This window comes from Callionymus lyra, chromosome 18 (genome assembly GCF_982586985.1).
Source record: "Callionymus lyra chromosome 18, fCalLyr1.hap1.1, whole genome shotgun sequence".
NCBI lineage: Eukaryota > Metazoa > Chordata > Actinopteri > Syngnathiformes > Callionymidae > Callionymus > Callionymus lyra.
This window is the reverse complement of record NC_141835.1, coordinates 23,468,560-23,490,438: the sequence shown is the minus strand read 5'-3', so window position 1 is coordinate 23,490,438 and position 21,879 is coordinate 23,468,560. Positions and strand designations below refer to the sequence as shown.

Sequence of the window (21,879 nt, the reverse complement as noted above, 5' to 3'; positions counted from 1 at the left end):
CTTGTTAATATCAAGGTTAACGGTCCTCTTGAGTTAGTATGCATAGATTTTCTGTCGTTGGAACCAGACTCAAGAGACACTCATAACATCCTAGTGTTAACTGATCACTTTACAAAGTATGCCCAAGCCTACCCAACAAGAGATCAGACGGCCAAAACTGTTGCTTCTGTGTTATGGGAGAACTTCATCAGTCATTATGGTTTCCCTCGCAGACTTCATAGCGATCAAGGAGCTTGTTTTGAGTCAGAGGTGGTAGCAGAGCTGTGTAAGTTGTCAGGGATTGTAAAAAGTCGGACGACACCTTATCATCCAAGAGGAAATCCTGTTGAGAGGTTTAACAGGACTCTTCTTGATCTCTTGGGGACTTTGGATGATAAAAAGAAAGAGGAGTGGAGGAAGTATGTACGACCCCTTGTGCATGCTTATAATTGCACAAAGAATGATGCAAAAGGGCATGCTCCTTTTCTTCTGATGTTTGGAAGAGAACCCCGTCTTCCAGTGGACCTCTGTTTTGGTATCAGTCCTCAAGGCTATGATTCTACAACTCACTCCCAGTATGTGCGAGACCTAAAGAAAAGGCTCAAACACGCATATGAGTTAGCCTCAAATAATGTTGAGAAGAGGCAGCTACTGAACAAAAGACGCTGGGATGCCAAAGTGACTGCTTTGCCCTTAGAGGTTGGCGACAGAGTCCTTGTGAGAAACCTGAGTCTAAGGAAGAAACACAAGCTTTCTGACAGGTGGGAATCAACGGTTCATGTTGTTATCAAGCAACCTGATGAGAGTATCCCCGTCTACGTGGTCAGGCCTGATAATGGTGAGGGCAGAGAAAGGGTTCTCCATCGAGATATGCTGCTTCCTTGTGGGTTTTTACCCGTCAACCTCGAAAAAGATGGTGATGTGGCAAATGTTCCTGACATGTTGACTCCTGTGCCTACTACTGAGGATGGTGACCAGGACACGTGTATTGAGGAAATGGATGGAGTCTGGAGTGCTCCTTCTGCAAGTGATCGGCAGGAGGAAGCTGTTTCAGTGGAGCAGGGAGTTTTACAGTTGCAGAGTTCCCTCAACGCTGAAGCCCCAGAATTTGTTTTGGAGCATTCAAACGTTTGGAGCATTCAAACGTATCTGACACAGAGACTGTTTATGTTTTATTACTTTTCAATGCATGTATCGCATTAAGACACTGTCGCTTTAAGACGGCCATTGTTTTTACCTGCGTTCCACGGATGAGACGCGTGGTGTTCAGATGTACTGAATACACTCGCTTATCACTCCTAGGTGAGCCTAAACAATAAGTTTATATTATTGTTTATATTGCTGTGTGTAAATGAATGTTGTGTCAAAGCAGCTATTTAAGTTTTTGTGTGAAACTTGAAGCATTGTTTTATAACTTTATTCAAGTGTATATTTTCGTATATTTCGAGTATTTTATATTGTACTGTTTCACTTTGTTTTGAAAGTAAGTTGCACTTTATATTTTGTTATCGCGTGGTGTTCAGATGCTTCAGCGGCTCAGAGACTGAGACACGTGTGTGCCAACGCTCCTGCAATTTTACTGAATACACTCGCTTATCACTCCTAGCGGCTCAGAGACTGAGACACGGCTTCACCTGTTCTTTGATGGTTCCTGTCACCGGAGGAGGACGAGTAAACATCTGTCTGCTCAACAACGACTTCCAGGACCAACTTGAGTATTCCAGGATTTGTACTCACTCTTTTCACTTTTATTTTGCTGGCCAGCACAACAAACAGACATTATTAATTTTGTTTAAAGACAATACATTTTTCCAGCCAAGGAGGTTATTTTGTTTTTGTTTGGTTATTTGAATACTGTGTGAAATTATATGTTGTTTATATTTTATAATAGTTATAATAGGAGACAATAAATATTTATTTTCTCTACTGTATGTGGTGGATGAATGTGCTTCTGTCCACAATTATTTAATTTACTGGACTGATAGTAAATTGCTATCAACCCTACCTTTTCCACATTGGTTACATCAACATAATTTAAAATTTAGGTAACACCTTACTATATGAACACAACTTTAAGAAATATAACTTACTTGAGGCTGTGTATTTCTTTCGTCGTTTTCTTGCACCATTTTCTTTTGCATCTCTGAATCTTTCTGCTGAAGATGCAGCAAGACCCTCCCTTCTTCCCTCGGGTAGCTCCCTGTGATTGGTGGAGAAGTCCAGCCAATGACAGCAGAAGGATTCAAGCCGCAGGTATCTGAATGGTTACCCTCGTGGGCAGGGTGTGCAAGGAGTTGTGAGCAAGCTTCTATAGGGCAATGAATGTAAAATTAATTACGTGTTTATTCGCTGATTTAGAAGCATTATTTTGCTATGTTTTCCGACTTTTAGACAATATTTCTCACATTTATGAAATATAAAATCTAAATGTCAAATTTAAATCTAAATGTTAAATACATATCTAAATGTTAAATTTAAATCTTAAATCTAAATCTAAATTTAAATCTATATTTAAATGTTAAATCTATATCTAAATTTTAAATCTAAATGTTAAATCTAAATCTAAAAACAAAAGTAAAATGTTTTACTTAAACAAGGCCTTTTTAATTTATTGTTGATTGCATTTAAGTTTATGTTACATTTTAGTATTATTATTATTTTTGTTTTATTTAATTTTTATTTTAGTGCAATAAAACATTTAACAACCAAGCATTTAGTCACACTTTATTTGTTTATTGGACACAGTGTTTTTAAAAGTAACAGAATCTCTACTACATTTACAATGTTTGTTTGTAAACGTATATACACAAGGAGAGTTTGTCACATTAGGCTGCTACCGATGCGAGAGACACAGATTCGTTCAGTAAACGAGGATTCACATCCCGTGATTCGCGACACACAGATTCGTTCAATGACCGAGGATTCACATCCGGGGATTCGCGAGACACGGATTCGTTCAGTGAACAAGGATTCATGTTCAGGTGTGAACACACCTCAAGATCATCTCTATTTGCTGAATTTCTCACAAATGTCTGTGTACTGGTCCTTGTCCGTGAACGCACCGGGCGTCCTTTTTTTTTTTTTGCATTGTCGCTGAAGTGCATTGAATGTTAACCTCGGGTCTGAATCCTTTAAGTTAGTAACGGATTGTTTGGCTGCGTTCAGGAAGTAGATGAAATTGCAGTCAGGGCTCCATAAGCACTGAGTTAGTGATTTGGTGAACGAACGAACTGAAAGAATATTTTGAACGAATCCTTTTAATGAACTGATTCTAGTTATTCAGTACAGTCAAAAGAACTGGCGATCCCATCACTAATACAAACTGCATCACCCCAGGTAAGTCATATTTGTGTTTTCTTTGGTACTTTTCACTAAATGTACATCACTAGCTTGCGTAAGCTAGCGCTAGCCACCATAGCGCATATTAAATCAAAATTTGCATTGGGTTGTTTGCAGTTATGTTTATGTCATGCTTTTTCATTGATCTTACCAGAACTGTAATAACTTTTAGTAAAGTGTAGTTTATGTTGATGAAATAGAAAATGTTTTCATAACTGTGAATTATTTTGAATCCATCTTCATTCTGATGGAATAATCACAACCTCTTGTTTTAATTGATATGTATATTTTGTCAAAGGGTATGCCAACACAAGTGGTGCCCCATCTTGCCCATTCTGTGCCATCACAAAGTCCACAACTACCATCGGTAAGTTGTTAGACATAATTTAGGACTCCAGTTCCACCTCTTTCCATTTTGTGAGTGACGTTGAAGATAAATATCCTCTACCTCATTAAGACAAATATTGTCCAAATTGTTATCAATTAATTGTTTTTTGTTATTTTGTTATTTGTTTATTTGACAATAAAATAACTTAACTTGACTTGATATGGAAATGTCTGATTCAAGTGACTGAAAGTTCAGTGAGACAACGGAGAAGAGGTGAGTAAAGTTTAATATATGTAACATTAATGTCATAATGCTTTTAGGATGTGACTAGATGTTGTAAGGAAATGACAACTTTACTTTACTTTACTTTACTTTATATATATATATATATATATATATATATATATATATATATATATGCAACTAATTAGGAAGTTAAATAAATAATAATAAATAAATAATAAGTTGTTAATTGACAATTGTTTTGACTTGAATAATTTTAATTAATTAGTATATATGTGATTAGATCTAATTGCATTTATTTTCAAATTATTCCATTAATTTTAATTTTATCATTTTTATTATTAATATATTAATTTACTTTTTTGTTTTATTTATCTCGGATTTTTTAATATTTTAATTAGTTAATTAAAGTTTTGGTTCTTAATTTAGATTTTTAGATTCTTCCTCTTTTATATTTTCATTTAATTGTTTATTTTGGTAATTGCTTCATTACCTATTATTATTACTATTATTATTTTTAGCATTATTATTAATATTATTAATTTGTGCTATTCATTTATTGACCTTCTCTTTTTAAAAGAAAAGTAACTATTACTACAGGTGACAAGTTAAAGCTCCTGACAGGGAAGAAAATAAGAAACGTTACTCTGTTTTTTAATTTAATGGTAAATCTTATGAGTGGGTTACTCACATCAATGATTTCTGATAATTCATAATAAATAAAATAGTTACATAAAATGCTCTCATTTAGCTAATTAAAGACTTGAAAGAGCTTCTCTAAAAAATAGAGAATTGATGATAGTTCTAGGGTCCTATCATATCTCCCTATTGGCCACTGACTGGAGTGCATGGGTGTGGCAGGAGAAGAGGACGAGGGGATGGAAACAAACAAACAAAGAATTTTGGTCAACAATGGCGCATTTTTGGCTTTTAGTCCAGGAACTTTGGTCCAGTTCCCTATTGGTGACACCTACGATTGAAGCAATTTTTCTGAGCTGAACAAACAAGAACTCAACCTCGCCCAACTCTCCACCAAGAATGAACTTCTGCTCCAGAGAGGGAGGCAGCTGTACTGGTTCAACGTGATTGAACATCTGATTTCCCTGATCTTGAAAAGACTTTTGAGACTTCATTCCTATGATCCACCTTTGGACCCCCCACACTGCACTATGAACTATATCTGGGATGATGATGAACGTGATGATGAAGACAAATGGCACGATCTGGTCGCAAACATGAACTTGACTCTTGTCTGCGGTGACATTTTTTGTGGGTCCTGATGGTGTGGCTGCTGAACAAACAAACAAACAAGGTGTTCTCTATGCTCTCTGACACTTCTGTCCCTCGTGTTGCTCTTGCTGTGGTTGCTGGTGGAGAAGCTAGGTTCTATATATTATATATAGATATTATAATATAGATATTATAACAGGGCCCTGAGACACATGATTAAGAAATGCAAAGTTGTTTGCGATTTGACAAAAAAAAAGCAGACAAATCTAGCCTGTTAGAGACATGATATCTAAAGATGTAACAGTAAACAGTTAATCCCAGAATAACATACTCTGATTGATCCACTCAGAGCTATGATGAAAGCAGCCATAAGAAAACAAAACGAAATCGTGTGAGGTCGACTGATGCAGAATTTTATTTAAACTAATTATAAGTGACTCTGTCTAGAGCTGCTCTAGAGCTGCTGACTTGTCACCTCCAGACTATACTATAGAGACTAGACTATAAAGAATATACTATAGAGACTAGACTAGACTATACTAAGCCACTCCATATTGATGCGAGTGAAATTTATGATATTGTTCTTTGGGAATTAGACTTAAATAGTGAAAATGGTAAAAATAGAGACTAAAATACTGTAGGAGAAAAGGTCAAAGAAAAAAGAATAGATTAAGAGATAAATTAAAAGAAACACTGAGAAATATAAATATGACATTCTTCTCTCTAGTTGAATAAACCAAACACCTAGAAGTGAATATTAATTAAAGAAACTAGTTAAGATAAGCAAAATAGTAATCTAGAATAGATACTGTATTTCTGTTGTGGGTAAATAATTAAAGAGGTCTGACTGACACCTGATCTAATTAACTATTACATTCATAAAACACATTTGAACTCACACAACACTCTCAGACATTCACACAATTCTTACAAATAACACACTGATCTCAGAGATAAACAAACAAACACATGATGTCTTAAATTTTAAATTGAATAAGATAAAAAAGTGTCATTGTTACAAACTGCTCCCTGTGTGTGTGTGAGAGTGAAAGAATTCCCTCCAACACCCGCCTCTGTTTCTCTCTTCTACATGAAGTCAAAACATACTGATAATTTGAACTCTCTGCTAACTTCAAGGTTTATTCAAATAAAACTCATGACAAACGTTAACAGACATCCACAGATCAAAGTTTTGAATACACAACTCATGACACACACACAATATCCTAATCACCACCTGAATAGATGCATAACTGACCTTCTCATAACTTCTGATCATTCTTATCCTGTTAGAGGTGGTGTTGAGAAGCCCTCCAGTGAGGGAGAATTAAGAAGCCACTGTCCACTGCAGACTTTTAAATATATCATAGAAGGTGAACAAGAAACATGAACCAACATGAGTAAAGATAAAAACTTGACTTGACTTAGCATACTTTGAAATATTAAAAAACATAAAAAAAACATTAGTTTTAGGAAACTACTCTTTGGACATGTGGTGAAATAGTTAAGGTGTAAATTACCAAACACAAAAAATCATGATTTGAGAGGTTTCAGAGGCACTTGCTCTATCCACTCCACCATAGAACTTTCACATTTTGCCCTGTGCTCCGGGCCTATTTAGCATACATATTGGGGACATCACTTTAAAAGTTTACCAGGGATGTCTAAGATTTATAAGCTGAGACGGGAGTTGATCTCACTCATGTTCAACGACAGCCGTCTGCGAATCCAAGATAGCCTCCACTAGACCACGACCACCTCACAGCAGGACTTGTGCTTAGGTCGCATTTGTGATCCAGATCAAGATTTAAAGGCCAAAAAACCACAAGTGAAATGTCATCTAGCTAGTCAATGTGGGTATTGAACCCAAGCTGGAGCCGACTGAAGAGTTTCTGAGGCACTTGCTCTATCCACCGCACTACAGAATCTTCATGGAGTCTACTGACTCTTTCAAGAAACATCTTTAGACGTTTTTATTTGTGCTTTTCCTTGGTTTTCTGGAACTCCTGTTATTCAGTGTTATCTTGACCTTTAAAGTATATACTTTGAGTTTGTTTTTTGATTGTTGGAAAAGCGCTCTATAAATATAAATTACTTGCTTACATCTTTGCTCTTGGCACATTTTTCACACACATTGAAGGTTTGACTTCTCTTAATACAGCCTAGTTTCTATGCATCTTTAGTACCTTTGTTACCAACAGCCTGAGCATAGGTTTTATTAGTCGGCTTATATATTTGGGATTCATCGTTTAAATACTCAATGTCAAATCATGCAAACTAACAGATTGTTTACCTTCTCTTTGAGGAGACTTATCTAGTGCCGAGTCCAAGACTTAGTCCTAGTTAAATAAAAGACAATTCCCATTTATTTGCTTTAAATCAAAATTTTCATACAAGGCACTTGTATAATAAAAGATAACACATGAACGTACCACTTTATTATTTTGAAACAAAAAGATTTAAATACAAGAGATTTTATATCATTATTGATTTGAGAGTTCATTGTTTTTTGCTTTGTGACGCAAGAGAAAGAATTCAGTTCAGAGGCGTCTAAATGATTCACTGTAGTCAGTAGTTTCTCAACGTCGTTTTTGTAGAACTAATCATTCAGGACGACGTCTGCTGCTTTAGCAGCCTAAACTTCTTTTATTGACAAAATGCGATTATTCCCAGAGTTCACATCATTCCATCACAACAATGTGAAGCGAACTCTCGATGTTCTTCAGATGGTCGGAGCTGACCAGCAGAACTGTGGATGCAGGCACGAGCGTTAGATCTACTATATAAGAAAAATATTCATATTTATCGCTTCGGTTCGATGAAACTCGTCCTGGGGGGTCAACAGGGTCACGAGCACAGCAGCCGCTTTACCTTCAGCTCCAGAGGCTGCGACGACAAGACATGGACCTTGTGGAGACTTTGCGTCCCTCGCAGCAGCAGCGATTGGCTGATCTGCTGGCCGGTCACGCAGCCGACGTCCACGCGCTCCAGGAAGTGAACGTAGATCTGCGAGGGCGCCGCTCGCCACTGATCGCTGCCAAGATAAACAGCATTAGGGTCGACGGCAGGAGCAGCGTGAGGTTGTGAGGTTGTCGTTCAATGAGCTCAGCTGAGGAAACATCTCATGACACTTTGTTTTCAGTTGATGAAGGACACGTCATCGCTGATGTTTGAAGCCACACGTCGACAAAATGGTTTAATATAGATATGAACATAAATGTAATCATGAAGTCGTTTTGTGTAACTGGAGCTTCATTTTAAGGCGTCGCCTGCGAAACTAACTTTTGTCTGTTGATGTTGAAATAAATCAAGATTAAATATTTATATGATGTGATTTTGTTTATTCTCAGAGTCATGTATCTTGTATGTTTGTGCGTTTGTGTTTCTGCATGACACACAGAGACACACAAATGTGTGTGCACATTTGTTTTATTCATTTTATAGCTTTGTTTGTGATGTGTAGTTATGCGTTTGTGTGCATGTCACCGTGTGTGTGTGCATGTGTCGGTGCATGTCTGTGTGTGCATGCGTGCGTTTTAGGTGTACGTGCGCGTTTGTTTTATGTGTGCGTCCGCGTTTGTTTTATGTGTGCGTGCTTGCGTGTGTTTTATGTGTGCATGTCACCGTGTGTGTGTGCGTGTGTCAGTGCATGTCTGTGTATGCATACGTGTGTTTTATGTGCGCGTTTGTTTTATGTGTGCGCGTGCGCATTCGTTTTATGTGTGCGCGTGCGCATTCGTTTTATGTGTGCGCGTGCGCATTTGTTTTATGTGTGCGTGCGCGTTTGTTTTATGTCGGTGTGCGCATTTGTTTTATGTGTGCGTGCGTGTTGTGTGCGTGTGCAATTGTTTTATGTGTGCGCGTGCGTTTGTTTATGTGTGCGCGCGCGCAAAAGCATTTTCCGTTGTTTTGTACCTAAATTATACAGTAAACATTTACCTGAACCCTAAAGTAGCATGCAGTTAAATAATTACAATAGCGTGGTGAGTTCAATCATGGATACTCATTGATACAATGAGTAGACACGAGATGGCAACACAATTTCAACACTAAGCACATGTTATTTAACAATAGATGCAAAAACAAAGCTAACTATGTAGTACATGAAAACAAAACCCACATCATTTATGAAAATGAGAACTAAAGTGAAAACCGAAAAATAATATTGGAGAAAAAAAAAGAAGTGAAAACATGACATTTGAAGAAGTCCATTTTGGTCTGAGTCCTCTCTGGAGTCCCCTCTGAAAGATATGAATGAGAAACAAAAATGTTACTTAAATCACAAATACAATATATCATGAGCTGAGAGTACGTTCAGAAATGCAATTAAAACATCCCAAAGCCTTAGTTAAAACCAGAGAGATAAATATTTTAATTAATAATTAAAGCAACGTCAATGGACATACTTTTACCTTACTCAATTAGACGTTATTTCAAACAATTATTTCTAAAAATGTCCCATGATCAATAGTGTCATAGTCAGTGTCTATGCTGCCTCAGCTTGACTCTGTCGCTCAAACCCCTTTTGCCGATGAGCTTCATGACGTCTATGACGCTCCAACACTTCTCGCCTCCTGAGGACTTGCTGTCTATGAAGAGACATCTGAGGTCCCAGGAGAAGGTCCTTAAAGGTTGTTTTTTTTACTCTTAGCACTCCCCAGGGAGTAATGAAACTAATTAAAAGGGACATAAATGGAGAAAGTAGGATATATAAAAACAAAAAAGAAAAACATAATCCAACCACGATCATATCTTACCTGAAGCTTGTCACGCCGGTAGAGACTAGTTTCTTTTGAATCTCCCGCTTCATCAGAGGTTCACCTACAGGTAGCGAGAAGGGGCGTGTCTACTAAAAATGTTTAACCCTACTGTAAATATTCATTTTAAAACATCCGGTTGGATACGTCATTACAGTCAACAAAAGGGGTTACAATCATTTAAATCTTCCTTGTTTCGTATCTAATAAATATGGTTTGAGTTTAATCTCAATTGGATGTTTTAATTTAAATGACAACATTAACATAATACCGTTGTATAAGAATAAGTGTAAAACTGAGTGAAATAAACGAGAAAACAATACGAGTACAAGAGAGATTTATCTCTCTTTTCTTCTCCATCTGCTGCAGTCATGGTCTGTAGACAGAAGCTTCACCTGCACAGGTGACGCAAAGCAACTTGTACTCTCTGCTGCCCTCTAGTGTCACTAAAACGAATCTATATATAACTTACACAAAACCTACAAACAAAATATAAATATAAAAACAGCACATGACGCAGTGTAGATATATTATACATTATTTTAGCGTCAGTAAACCATGATCCATCTGCGCATGTGCGACAAGATGAAACATTAACTCTGTCTCTCCTTTAAATGTTGTGAACTTTGATTTTTGAACTGACTCCACAAGACTTTCAGGAAGACGCTGCAGGGTCAGAACCAACACAACCGACAAGTAACCTTTTGAATTTTCTCAGGGAAATGGTGAGCAAGTAAAAGTGTGTAGATGTTGTGTAGTGTTGTGTTTCTAATGTAAGACAAGGACCAGGATGTTAAAGATTTAAACGTTTTTTCCTGTATTCAGCGTCACAAAGGACCAGGAGCAAAGTAGAGTCACCAGGTAAAATGTTTTGTTTTTTATAAGAGACAGTTTGTTAAAACAACTGTCAACAAGGAACATCTGGAGTGAAGAGAAAGAAAGTTCAGTCTGAAGCTGAAATCATTACGGGACCTTTTACTGTTATAAACGACCGTGGAGGTGGTTAGTGTAATAAAATAATTGTTCTTGTCTTAGATCAATTTATTCATCTGTGAATAATCCAGATGAAGTCGAACATTTTCCACAGATGGTAGAACGCGGGGAAGACCCAGAACACACTGAATAACCATGTTCCTCCACTGGGCTGGAAACACAAGGCGGTCCTCCAGAAAGAGCTGAACGATGTAACTGGGGAGAAGAAAGTATGGACCTCTCCGCCTTCTGTCAAACCTTTCATTAATCTCATAATTGTCTGATCAGCTGATAATGAGTCATGTTTCCGTTTCACCTGAGCTTCTTAAGATAATGTGAGTGTAAAATATTGTTTTTGTTCACTGTTATACAAGATCCACTCAGTATAAACTGTTGTCAACATTGAAGTAAAATAATCTCCAGAAATTATACTTTGTGATGAAGTCTTAATGTTAAAAGAGACAAATGTAATAATATATTTAATGAATCAATTCATGTACATTTATATCAAACCTGCTATTCCCTGCATGCTGGGATCAGAGACACTAGAATTCTACTTTGTCTTTGTATGTTTTAGATTTACAACACATGAACAAACAGATGATCTGGATCAATTATAAAGGTCATGTATGTAATTAATCATTTTTCTACTTAATGATGACATCATTAAAAGTGTGAACTGCAGTCACACTGCAAGTTTATGTCCATAATCCTTAGATATTCTCTCCAAATGAGAACAATTTAACAGAAGAGTTTAACATTACCTTGGCTGCAGTCATGCTCTGTAGACAGAAGCTTCACCTGCACAGGTGATCTCATTAGCTCGTCCTCTCTCTCCACCTGCACGCAAAGCAACTTGTACTCTCTGCTGCCCTCTTTATGTTGCTAAAACTATTTATTATGTCCAATAAACAAACCTACAGAAAGACTTAACAGTGTGGGTCTTTCTTTTTTTTTTCAAGGGTCCCCATTTCGTCTCAAACATCAATATAACTAATATTTAACACTAATTGGTAAATATCAAACATTTATGCTTCATTACAGTTGAAACAATTGTTCTCTGGTAACAAATATTAATCATTAAACACGTGTGTTCATGTATGATCCATGGCACTCATCATGATGGACAAATATGATGGAAAAACATTATATTAGTGTCAGTACAGTACACAAGGTTGGAAATAAACGACGCATCTGTGCATGCGTTGTCCACCTACATGGAGGTTTATAACAGTCAGACGCGGAAGAATCTACGAAACTATCACTGATAGATTCTCAAAAATCCTCTGATATTAAATGATCTTAAGGATAAGGATGTTGAAGGAGTGACGTCACAGTATCAACTGTTGAAGGATAAGGATGTTGAGTGTCCAGCTGGAAGGAGCAGAGGTACATGTTGTTGTTTTTTAAAGTCTCTTTTCAGTTTATTGACATCGGTAAATGTAACGCTGAGTTTAAGTGAAGGTATCAAGACCTGTCGCCGTTCCCAGCTATCTTCTAAATAAATAAGATATAAACTAGATTTATGCTTCATTTATCTCCGTTTGTTTTACTGTAGTAATGATAATTTGAGCAAAAACCGGTGTGTCACTACCGTAATACTGTGTATAGAAGCGCTTCAATCTTTAAGCGGGGAGAAGCACCCCATGTTTTTAAGTTAAATCTTCTAGGCCAAATCACAAATACAACACCATTGTATACCATACCAAGATTATTAACAGAACGTGAATCAATGCAAATATAGTTTATCAGTGTGAAGAATTCTAAAAACATACAGACTCCTCACATTATTTTTCAACTAAAAGCGAATACAGTCGTAGTTCTGCAATCAAACTGTCTCCTTTGTTTCCACAGATTGTAGATGGTGGATCTCTCCTCCTGGGACCTGACTGGAATGTTTTAAGAAGATGTGGAGAACAGTGGTGATGCTGATGCTGGTGAGAAAACAACTATCTACTTGTTAACAATACGTGTTGCTGCTGCCGTTGTTTCAAAGTTTGATTCTTTGCATGTTTAGTAGAAGACATTTTTTTCTCAGTGTCAACATTGTATCGTATTGTCCCATCACAAGTGGTCACTGCCCTAACAATGTTTCAACATATTTACATGGATTGTGTTTTTTTAACTGTTTTGTTGCATATTTTAAATGGGTTCTCTTTTAAATCAGGAGTTTATTCAGTGAACCCCTCTTTGGTAAGTCCTGATCACTGTAGACCAGCTCTCGAAGGAAGTCTGACGGCCTTGTCACATAAGGTGGAATTCAAACCTACAGGGAGTGCGGAAATATTAGGCAAGTTGTATTTTTGAGGATTAATTTTATTATTGAACAACAACCATGCTCTTAATTAACCCAAAACACTCATTAATATCAAAGGTGAATGTTTTTGGAAGTTGGAGCAGGGCTTTTTTAGTTTTAGCTATTTTAGGAAGATATCTGTGTGTGCAGGTGACTTTTACTGTGCATAATTATTAGGCAACTTAACAAAAAACAAATATAAGGTAAGGTAAGGTAAGGTAAAACTTTATTGATCCCTCAGGAGGTCTCCTTTGGGAAATTGTTTTTTTACAATAGCCAGCAATTTTTCATAAACAATAAAAAATAATACATAAAAAATAAAATAAGAAGAACATAAAGAGGAAGAACAAGATGACACAATCTAAGTCTAAAGACAAAGACAATATATAATATAATATAATATATAATATATATATATATATATATATATATATATGATGACATGGCCTCCTTGTTCACCTGATCTGAACCCCATAGAGAACCTGTGGTCCCTCATCAAATGTCAGATTTACAAGGAGGGATATATATATATATATATATATATATATATAATATAATATATGGGTATATATACAAATATATACCCATTATAATTATTTATTTTCACCAGGGAAACCAATATAACAGTTCAACAATCACAAATATACATTTCTGACATTCAAAAACAAAACAAAAACAAATCAGTGACCAATATAGCCACCTTTCTTTGCAAGGACACTCAAAAGCCTGCCATCCATGGATTCTGTCAGTGTTTTGATCTGTTCACGATCAACATTGCGTGCAGCAGCAACCACAGCCTCCCAGACACGGTTCAGAGAGGTGTACTGTTTTCCCTCCTTGTAAATCTGACATTTGATGAGGGACCACAGGTTCTCTATGGGGTTCAGATCAGGTGAACAAGGAGGCCATGTCATTAGTTTTTCTTCTTTTAGACCCTTTCTTGCCAGCAATGATGGAGCATTGTCCTGCATGAAAATCATGTTTTTCTTGAAGGATGCCGACTTCTTCCTGTACCACTGCTTGAAGAAGGTGTCTTCCAGAAACTGGCAGTAGGACTGGGAGTTGAGCTTGACTCCATCCTCAACCCGAAAAGGCCCCACAAGCTCATCTTTGATGATACCAGCCCATACCAGTACCCCACCTCCACCTTGCTGGCGTCTGAGTCGGACTGGAGCTCTCTGCCCTTTACCGATCCAGCCACGGGCCCATCCATCTGGCCCATCAAGACTCACTCTCATTTCATCAGTCCATAAAACCTTAGAAAAATCAGTCTTGAGATATTTCTTGGCCCAGTCTACAAGTAGACGTTTCAGCTTGTGTGTCTTGTTCAGTGGTGGTCGTTTTTCAGCCTTTCTTACCTTGGCCATGTCTCTGAGTATTGCACACCTTGTGCTTTTTGGCACTCCAGTGATGTTGCAGCTCTGAAATATGGCAAAACTGGTGGCAAGTGGCATCTTGGCAGCTGCATGCTTGACTTTTCTCAGTTCATGGGCAGTTATTTTGCGCCTTGGTTTTTCCACACGCTTTTTGCGACCCTGTTGACTATTTTGAATGAATCGCTTGATTGTTCGATTGATCACGCTTCAGAAGCTTGGCAATTTTAAGAGTGCTGCATCCCTCTGCAAGATATCTCACTATTTTTGACTTTTCGGAGCCTGTCAAGTCCCTCTTCTGACCCATTTTGCCAAAGGAAAGGAAGTTGCCTAATAATTATGCACACCTGATATAGGGTGTTGATGTCATTAGACCACACCCCTTCTCATTACAGAGATGCACATCACCTGATATGCGTAATTGGGAGTAGGCTTTCGAGCCTATACAACTTGGAGTAAGACAACATGCATAAAGAGCATGATGTGGTCAAAATACTCATTTGCCTAATAATTATGCACTCCCTGTATGGTTGATCTACGGGCAAAACCTACGGACAATATCCACAAGCATTAATATAGTATAAAAAACTTCACAGTAACACAGATAAAAAGACGAATCTGCCAGATATGACGTCTTGAAATGAAATTGTGCTCATCTACTCTCACTTTCTAAATATGGTGAGACTGATGAAGATGGTTCATAATTGTTTGGTTTATACAGTTGCTCTCCACTATAATGGAGGTAAACACACTGACCTGTCACTACACTGAATATGTGTTGAGGACAGACGAAGGAGAAGAATGTTGTCCAAAGTGTTTTCCAGGTAAGATCCAGTCTTGGTCCTTGACTTTTTTTGAGGTTCAGACATACAACAATGACACTATGACAACTATAAAACTTTTGACAATGTTTTTGCTACTTTAGGTAACAGGCAGAAGCCTGACTCAAACTAGTGATTTATTATTTTGTCTAACAGGTCACAAAGTAAGAGTTGATTGTACAGAATATCAAGCTACATCAAAGTTGCAGAACTCTTATTGTCACAAACCGATCAGGGCATGAGACCCAGATGCGGAAGTCAAAACATCCACGGAGGAAAAAATCAGAAAAAAAAGTCTTATATAAATCCAGAGCGGTCCGTAATCGGAACAAAAAAACAAAACAGGCACTCGGGTCGAAGGCAGGGCACTTCTGGAGATCGGGGTCCCAACAGCAACTAAAACAAAAAGACAAAAGGACTCACTTGAGTAAATAAAAGTGCTGACAACGTTAGGAGTATCCAAAGGATTCTCCAGTTCTGATTCAAAGGCGAGGAGCGAGATCGAAAGGATAGCCAACCTGGTCTGGAAATGCGATACTCTGGCGAGTTCTTCCAGGTAGAGACGCTCCTTATCAATGGGAAGAACCCGCCACTCGATCATCTCCAGCCGCGCACCTGCCAGCGTCTGTCAACTCAAAACACAGGACACATAAAAACGGAAAACCACCTTCAAAATAAAACAAAAGAACATAAGCATGACACTTATATGTTGATTCTATCAAATTTATTCTGCCTATTTTAAATGTTGACCTTTTTTCTTATAAGAGTAACTGTCAGTAGTCTTGATGTAAAACGTCAATCAAATTTATCATCTAATTATTTCTCTCACAGGATTCAGAGTCAATGTTCATTGCACAGAATTTCCAGCTCCGCCCTGCACTGTCTGTGATGATGGAACTTACATGGACAAATGGAACGGAGAGAAACATTGTTTCAAGTGTCTCGTCTGTACTGAAGGTAAAGTTTGTTCTTCACTAGAATGATGAGTTGGTCAGTATGTAGATGTGATGTAGAATTTGTTATTGACTAACAGGACTGAGAGAGATCAGATCCTGTACCTTCACAGCAAACACCAAGTGTGAACCTCTGGAGGGTTTTTTCTGTGTGGACGGCTCAGTGGACACATGTGTGGCAGCACAGCAACACTCCACATGTGAACCAGGACAGTTCATCATCAGAGCAGGTGAGTTTCACATCCAACATGTGAAATGCAAGAGTGCAGAAACTATAAGACACACACAATGTTCTTCACAGGAACGTCCTCCACAGACACTGAGTGTGGAACCTGCAGTGAAGGAACATTTTCAGATGGAACGTTCACGTCAGGATCACAAACAGTGAGTGAAGCTTCACAAATGTTTGCTTCAGGTGTTTTCTTCTAAACTGTCTCCACTTGTCTTTGTAGATGTTCAACATATCTACGAGAAGGAACTATTTCTTCTGACTCTGTATGTCGAGAAGGTTTGACACCAGGAGAAGTGGCTGGAATTATTGTTTCTGTGATTATGATCGTTCTACTGATCACATGTTCTGTAGTTTGTCGTTTAATTTTGACGTCCTCTGCTGAAGCTGCTGCCCCCGAGACAAGAATCCAGATGAACAGACCAGAGACAGCAGACGTTGAATATGAACTAAATGGACATGAGGATATTAAAGTAGATTGTTCAGTCATTCAATAGAATGTTTCAGTTTTATACAATAAGAAAAATGTGTTTGTAAATTATCTGTTCAGTGAACAGAACATATTTCTGGTTGGTTTTCATTTGCCTGTGTGTGTATCTTAGTCTGTGATATAGAAAACAGTTTCTGTCAAACCTTTCATTAATCTCATAAATGTCTGATCAGCTGATAATGAGTCATGTTTCCATTTCACCTGAGCTTCTTATTAACTGGGGAAATGTGAGTGTAAAATATTGTTTTTGTTCACCGTTATACAAGATCCACTCAGTATAAACTGTTGTCAACATTGAAGTAAAATAAGCTCCAGAAATTATACTTTGTGATGAAGTCTTAATGTTAAAAGAGACAAATTTAATAATATCTTTAATGAATCAATTCATGTACATTTATATCAAACCTGCTATTCCCTGCATGATGGGATAAGAGACACTAGAATTCTACTGTCTTTGACACATGAACATACAGTAGATCTGGATAAATTATTAAGGTCATGTATGTAATTAATCATTTTTCTACTTAATGATGACATCATTAAAAGTGTGAACTGCAGTCACACTACAAGTTTATGTCTAAAACGATTAAAACTAGTCCGTTTCTGTCGCTCCAACACGACGTCACGTCCGGGTCTTAATACTTTGTTATATGGAGAGAAAAGGTCAAAATGCAGAGTGTACGGGTCGTTTATTCGCCGCTACAAGTCAAACAAAGATACAACTTTACGATCGAAAGGACTCGATCTTTGCCGGCAGCTCTACAGGTCAATAGCCCCGGGAAAGACGGTCTCGGGTTATGGGTCCCCTCTGTATTCAAGGGAAAGTTTCCTGTCCAGGGGGGCAGTGGTTCTTTCAAGTTAGTTCCTGTCTCGGGTCACCTGGAGAGTGAGGCTTCCTTGCTTCCCTGTTGTGTGGGCAAGTTCCTTTGTCTTTCAGCCCCCCTTTTTTGGGTGTGTTCCGTTTTGCCCTTTTGTTTCACGCCCACAGGTGTGAACTGGGCAGACAGACAGATGCTTCATTAAGTCGCTGATTAATCTCTACTCTGTTTCAAGCTAGCCTTGAGACAGTGTATATCAGTATGAAGTGAAATGTTGGTTGTGAATGTGTATTCAAACATTTAAGCTCTTAGATGAGGCTAGTAATTTATACTCTATATTCTTATTATCTTTTTAGCATTAATTTAACTTATGGCGTATACGTATAGTGTATAATAATTTCCAATCTAACAACTCCCCCTGTTGACGTGGCCTTTACAGGTCATGTCATAAACAAAAAGGTACAATTTTCTAAGTAAATGGTTGTTCCGCAGCAACATTTTATCGTTTTTTATCTAATATTATCATTTTCCAAACAACATATTATTATCATGTACCTGCACACGCTATATGTATAACCGAAAAAATAATCATCTGTCTGTAATATTAATATTATTTTTAAACGGTGACACAAAGTTTTGGCCTCATTCAGAAGTGGTCTTTCATCATTCTTTCATGTTTCTCAGCAGTCCAGTCCATCAGCATTATCGTTATCATCATCCTCTGCAGTCGGTCTGTTCGTTCTTCATCTTCCATAGTCGGTGTGACTGTTCTTCTTCGTCATCTAGTCCTCTTCGTCCATGTTCCGATTCCAGGCGTGCAGAGGAAAAAACCGATCCCAGAAATCCGTCTTCTTCGATCTTCTCCAAGTCCATCTTCTTGAACCTACACACAAACAACCTTCATTCAGGAGTAGCTCTGACCAAAAAAAAAAAGTTTATTAATGTAATAGAATTGTGTAATTTCCCCATGTACTTATCCGCTTGTTTCTTCTGATGGGGAATGTGGTTGATGCTTCTGAGTGCGTTTACTCATCCAGGTCAGAAAATCCTGCGTCCACTGATTTTGACCCTGGTTGGAGAGAGTAATATACACGTCCGCTGCCCTGCCTGTTATCTGGCAGTATGAGCCGACCACAATACATGTTCTTTTACCCCATTTGTTTTGTTGTTCGTGTTTATTTTGTATTTTTATTATTTCTATATTGGTTCTTATTAACATTTTTTATATATATTTTTTATTTCTACTTTTAATATATATTTTATTTCTACTTTTAATATATTTTTTATTTCTTCTTTGGTTTATTTTAAATCTAGATCAGTTTTAGTTTTAATCTAAATGAGCTAATTTTTATTGTTAGTGTGGTTTAAGTTTTTAGGTTCATTCTTAGTTTTTGTTTGCTTATTTTTTCATTTTTCTTTTCTTTTTCACTTTGATTTACCCAAATACCTTGTTTTAACTGTCCTCACAACACAACTCGCTCCAGCCTCTGTGTAGCTGATTTAAAACATCTCCTTTCCTGTAATTACACAACTTAACACATTCAGTTAGAAATAGCATTAAAAATGTAATTATTTTGTCTTGTTGCTACTGTATCATTTTTAGCTATTCTTTTATGCTACCATTAGTTTGAGGGCTGAGGATTCATATCAGGTAGGGGGGTGAAAGCAGATTTATAAATTATTGTATTTTAGGCTGTTAAATAATGCTGAAGGTAGAAAGGACATTCATTACTCCAGTGATCTGGTTGCCCACATGAATAACAACAGTCGTCGTGTGGTGTGAAATACTGTGGGGCTGCAGTAATTGGTGGCCGTTGTACCATTTGTTTTTCTTTCTGTCTTTCCTTGACCTGTTGACGAAGCTCAGAGAGTTTTGTTTTATTCAATTGTCTCATGTCATTTTTCTCACATTCTTCTTGTTCTTTCAATTCTTTGTTAAACATCTTAACATAATGGCTTAAATATTCTTCCCATTCTATTATAGATTTTTTATCCAATCCTACTACAGCCTCTAAACGGTTTCTTACAGAAGTTGGGCATCCCTTAACATTTGCCCCCCTGAAGAGTGCAAGGTGACTGTCAGTTAGTGGAACACCCAGTTGTTCCTCCCACTTAGTCCTATAACGTGTTACATATTCACTACCACTTTCTTCATCTTTGTACATGCATGACGTTAGTTCATTCACATCCACCTTTGTAGGGAACGCCTCCCTCATGGCCAGCCATATATGTCTTCAATGATAAGAGAATGGTGTCTGATGAGGCTCGCATTCAGTTCCTGCTTCTTCTTCTATTTTTGACACTTCATCAGCACCCACACATGCTGTAACAATTTGTCTCCAATCTCCAATAGCCAATACAATTCCTGTCATATTGTTGCAAAAAACATTAATCCACGGACCTGCTCCTTTTTCCAAAGGAGGAAGTTTTTCTTTCAGACATTGTACATCCATCATAGTTGCTGAGACGTAATCAGTATAATCCCTCCTTCTTCTACTCTTCACCACTAAAGGATATTGTCCAGAAAGGCTTGTTCCCAATCCATCTGATCTTCCTTTTAGTGTCCCTTTCTCACCTTTTCTAGTTTTTACTGTATGTTTAGAAGGTTTCAATGGCGTGCCTGAGTCAAGTTTATACTTACAATATTTGTCCTGTTCCTCATCCTCACTGCTGCTTTCTCCCTCACTGTACTTTTCATTTTTCAATTTTTCTGCTTTGTCCTTTGTTTTTTCACGCAACTGCTCTATAGTCTTGAAGTAGTCGAGCAGATTCGTTGGATACTTTGGGTAGAGAGACAGAGTCCGGTCCGTGAGGTCAGGCAAAAAGGTTTATTAAGAAGTTACACAAGATGTATAACAACGAGAGGTGCGCGGAGCTCTGAGTTACGAGTGTGAAAAAACGCACATATATTCTTACAAGGCCGTTATCTTACAAGGCCGTTGTCTGTCTACTGTTGCACACAAGTCCTTATAAGGTAACATTCAGTTGGTGTTATGTCTTGACTAATGGGGTGAAAGTTACAGACAGAAGTCATTGACACGTTTCCTGAGTGTTCGGGCTTGACTTGAATAGAACACTCAGTTCGTGTCACCCGAACAAATACAGGTGATAAGGTTATGCAAACAGATTGACAGAAATATAATGAGGCTTCAACTTCCCCTTTTGGCCTCTGAAGGAGGACAACAACCAAGAGATAAAAACGGATAAAAAACGGAATACAAAATTGCTACAAATTTTAAAACCCTTTAAAATTATCGCCTGAGAAACATGCAAGCGTATTACATGTCGAGGAATACTGGTAGCCATGGGTAATACTAAGTGTGCAACAGCTAAATTATTAAAAATGCGAGAGAACGTAACGAAACTCAAAGAGTGCAAAATGAAACAGCGGATTCAAGGAGGTCTTGCACCTTTTCTTGATCAGGACAGTGTTCAGTGCTCAGTGTGTGGGCAAAAACCTGCGGCAGTTGTTGATGCAGGGAAAATTCCTCACACGACTCTTGGTGCCATGCCAAGCAGTCAGACGTTAGACAGTGATGACGGGGGTGATGAAGGATTGTCCAGGTTGACGGGGACGACGTTGGTGGGGGGCAGGGTTGTAGATGGGGTGTGGGCGTTGACGTTGAGGAGGGGTTTGTCACAGCTCTCGGGGTCAGCTGCACACTGCGTCAGGTGGAACCAGGTGTCTCCTTTGCCTTCCAGCCGGAGGGCGTGAGACGTCCTTTCCAGTACGCGATGAGGACCAGTCCAGCGTGGTTCCGTCCACTTTCGCTTGAGCACCTTCAGGTAGACACACGGGGTGACCTGCAGTGGGACGGGTTGCTTGGGGTCCTCTTCAGTCTGCTTGGAGAACCCTTTAGGTTTGATATTGGTAATGGAGCGTGGGGTCCTGGAAAACAGCGACCTGTGTGGAGTTCGAATGGAGAGTAGCCCGTCCGGGTATTAACAGACATTCGAACACTTATCAGTGCCATTGGTAGTGCCGCGAGCCAGTTGACTCCGGTACTTATCATGACTCGGTTGAGGTTGTCCTTCAACGTCCTGTTCATTT

At 38.1% G+C, this 21,879-nt stretch overlaps 1 protein-coding gene and 1 long non-coding RNA gene across 2 annotated transcripts; one reads left to right on the top strand and one right to left on the bottom strand.

Annotated features, from left to right (window-relative positions):
- Positions 1-11,816: 11,816 nt before the first annotated feature.
- On the top strand, positions 11,817-16,827 carry LOC148060990 (tumor necrosis factor receptor superfamily member 14-like). Its single transcript, XM_087779948.1, has 7 exons — positions 11,817-12,237; positions 12,703-12,785; positions 15,239-15,341; positions 16,170-16,295; positions 16,372-16,521; positions 16,593-16,675; positions 16,744-16,827. The coding sequence occupies exons 2-7, from the start codon at positions 12,756-12,758 to the stop codon at positions 16,780-16,782; spliced, it is 531 nt and encodes a 176-aa protein (XP_087636074.1). The 5' UTR covers positions 11,817-12,237; positions 12,703-12,755; the 3' UTR covers positions 16,783-16,827.
- On the bottom strand, positions 13,724-14,693 carry LOC148060991 (uncharacterized). The gene is made up of 3 exons (XR_015709273.1): positions 14,451-14,693; positions 14,286-14,320; positions 13,724-14,187 (listed from the first exon to the last, which is right to left on the bottom strand). It is a non-coding gene; the product is annotated as an uncharacterized LOC148060991 (long non-coding RNA).
- Positions 16,828-21,879: the final 5,052 nt, after the last annotated feature.